We start from the raw sequence: 1,053 nt of genomic DNA on the forward strand, positions 1-1,053 counted from the left end.
GGGGGGGGGGGGGGACCTTAAAGCATTATGCTTTTAAATTAGAGATTCTACTTTTAGGATTGTATACTTAAGTTCTTCTTGTTTCAAAACTAAAATTTTCTTTTCTATAGCGAAAGTATAATGTATCATTTTATGTTAATATACTCTTAAAAGAATGTTGACTATTTTCTGAATGTTATCTTTGAATCTACAGGGAGAATATGTCGCTGCAGTACGAGACTTTTATTTATCTGTTTATTTTTTCAAAAAGAAAACAACATCAAGGTAAGAATTTCTTTTTGTTAGTATTGTCTTATTTAATGAAAAGTTTGTTATGATATGAGTTTTATTAGCTGTGATCCAAAGCGGCTTCTAGTTCTACATTTCAAGACTGTGAGACCACAAGGTATAGGAGTTTTTTAACTCATCATGGATAGTGTTGGGGTATGTTAATTATAAAAACCTAGGGAGCTTTTGCCAGCCCAAATTCCCAATGCACTACAGCTAAATTCTGGTCTGATTATTTGCTTTCAAAATTGGATGTAGATTGAAATAACTCCACCAGGTGATTCTCATTGCTGTTTTATGGCTGTAGGTATGAATATAATTTTTAAGATACCTAGGTTTATAAATGTGTCAAATTTAGTCCATTTAAACTCCTATGTACATTAGATCAATAAGTATTTAAAAGAGATATTGTATACCTAATGGAGTCGTAGGGATAAATGAGTAAGATAATATGTTTAGGGAGACTGGTGCTAAGCACTGAGTGGTCAGTCTCTCTTTAGCTCTGTCCTATCTTCCCATTTACTCTGCTAAGATTAACATTTGTTAATTCATTGCAAAATAATAAGGATCCTGATCTCCTCAGAGCCAGAAGATAGGCAAATATCTGGCTTAAGAGAGGGAAATGGCCTAAGTATGACAAGTAGATTTATTCTTTTTTTAAGTAATGAACTCCAAGCAATGAATTTACCTCTTAGAACTGCTTTCAATGTGTCCCATAGATTCCGATATGTTGTGTCTGTGTTTTCATTTATCTCTAAGAATTTTTTAATTTCCTCCTTGATGTCT

General features: G+C 32.8%; 1 protein-coding gene across 1 annotated transcript in view; it reads left to right on the forward strand.

Annotated features, from left to right (window-relative positions):
* Wdr75 (WD repeat domain 75) overlaps nucleotides 1-1,053 on the forward strand; it is a 32,469-nt gene that overhangs the window by 9,699 nt on the left and 21,717 nt on the right. Inside the window, exon 6 of the mRNA XM_015481143.2 lies at nucleotides 194-264. Within this exon, the coding sequence (XP_015336629.1) occupies nucleotides 194-264 (71 nt within the window). The remainder of the gene's footprint in view (nucleotides 1-193; nucleotides 265-1,053) is intronic.

Source organism: Marmota marmota, unplaced genomic scaffold (genome assembly GCF_001458135.2).
Source record: "Marmota marmota marmota unplaced genomic scaffold, marMar, whole genome shotgun sequence".
Classification (NCBI taxonomy): domain Eukaryota; kingdom Metazoa; phylum Chordata; class Mammalia; order Rodentia; family Sciuridae; genus Marmota; species Marmota marmota.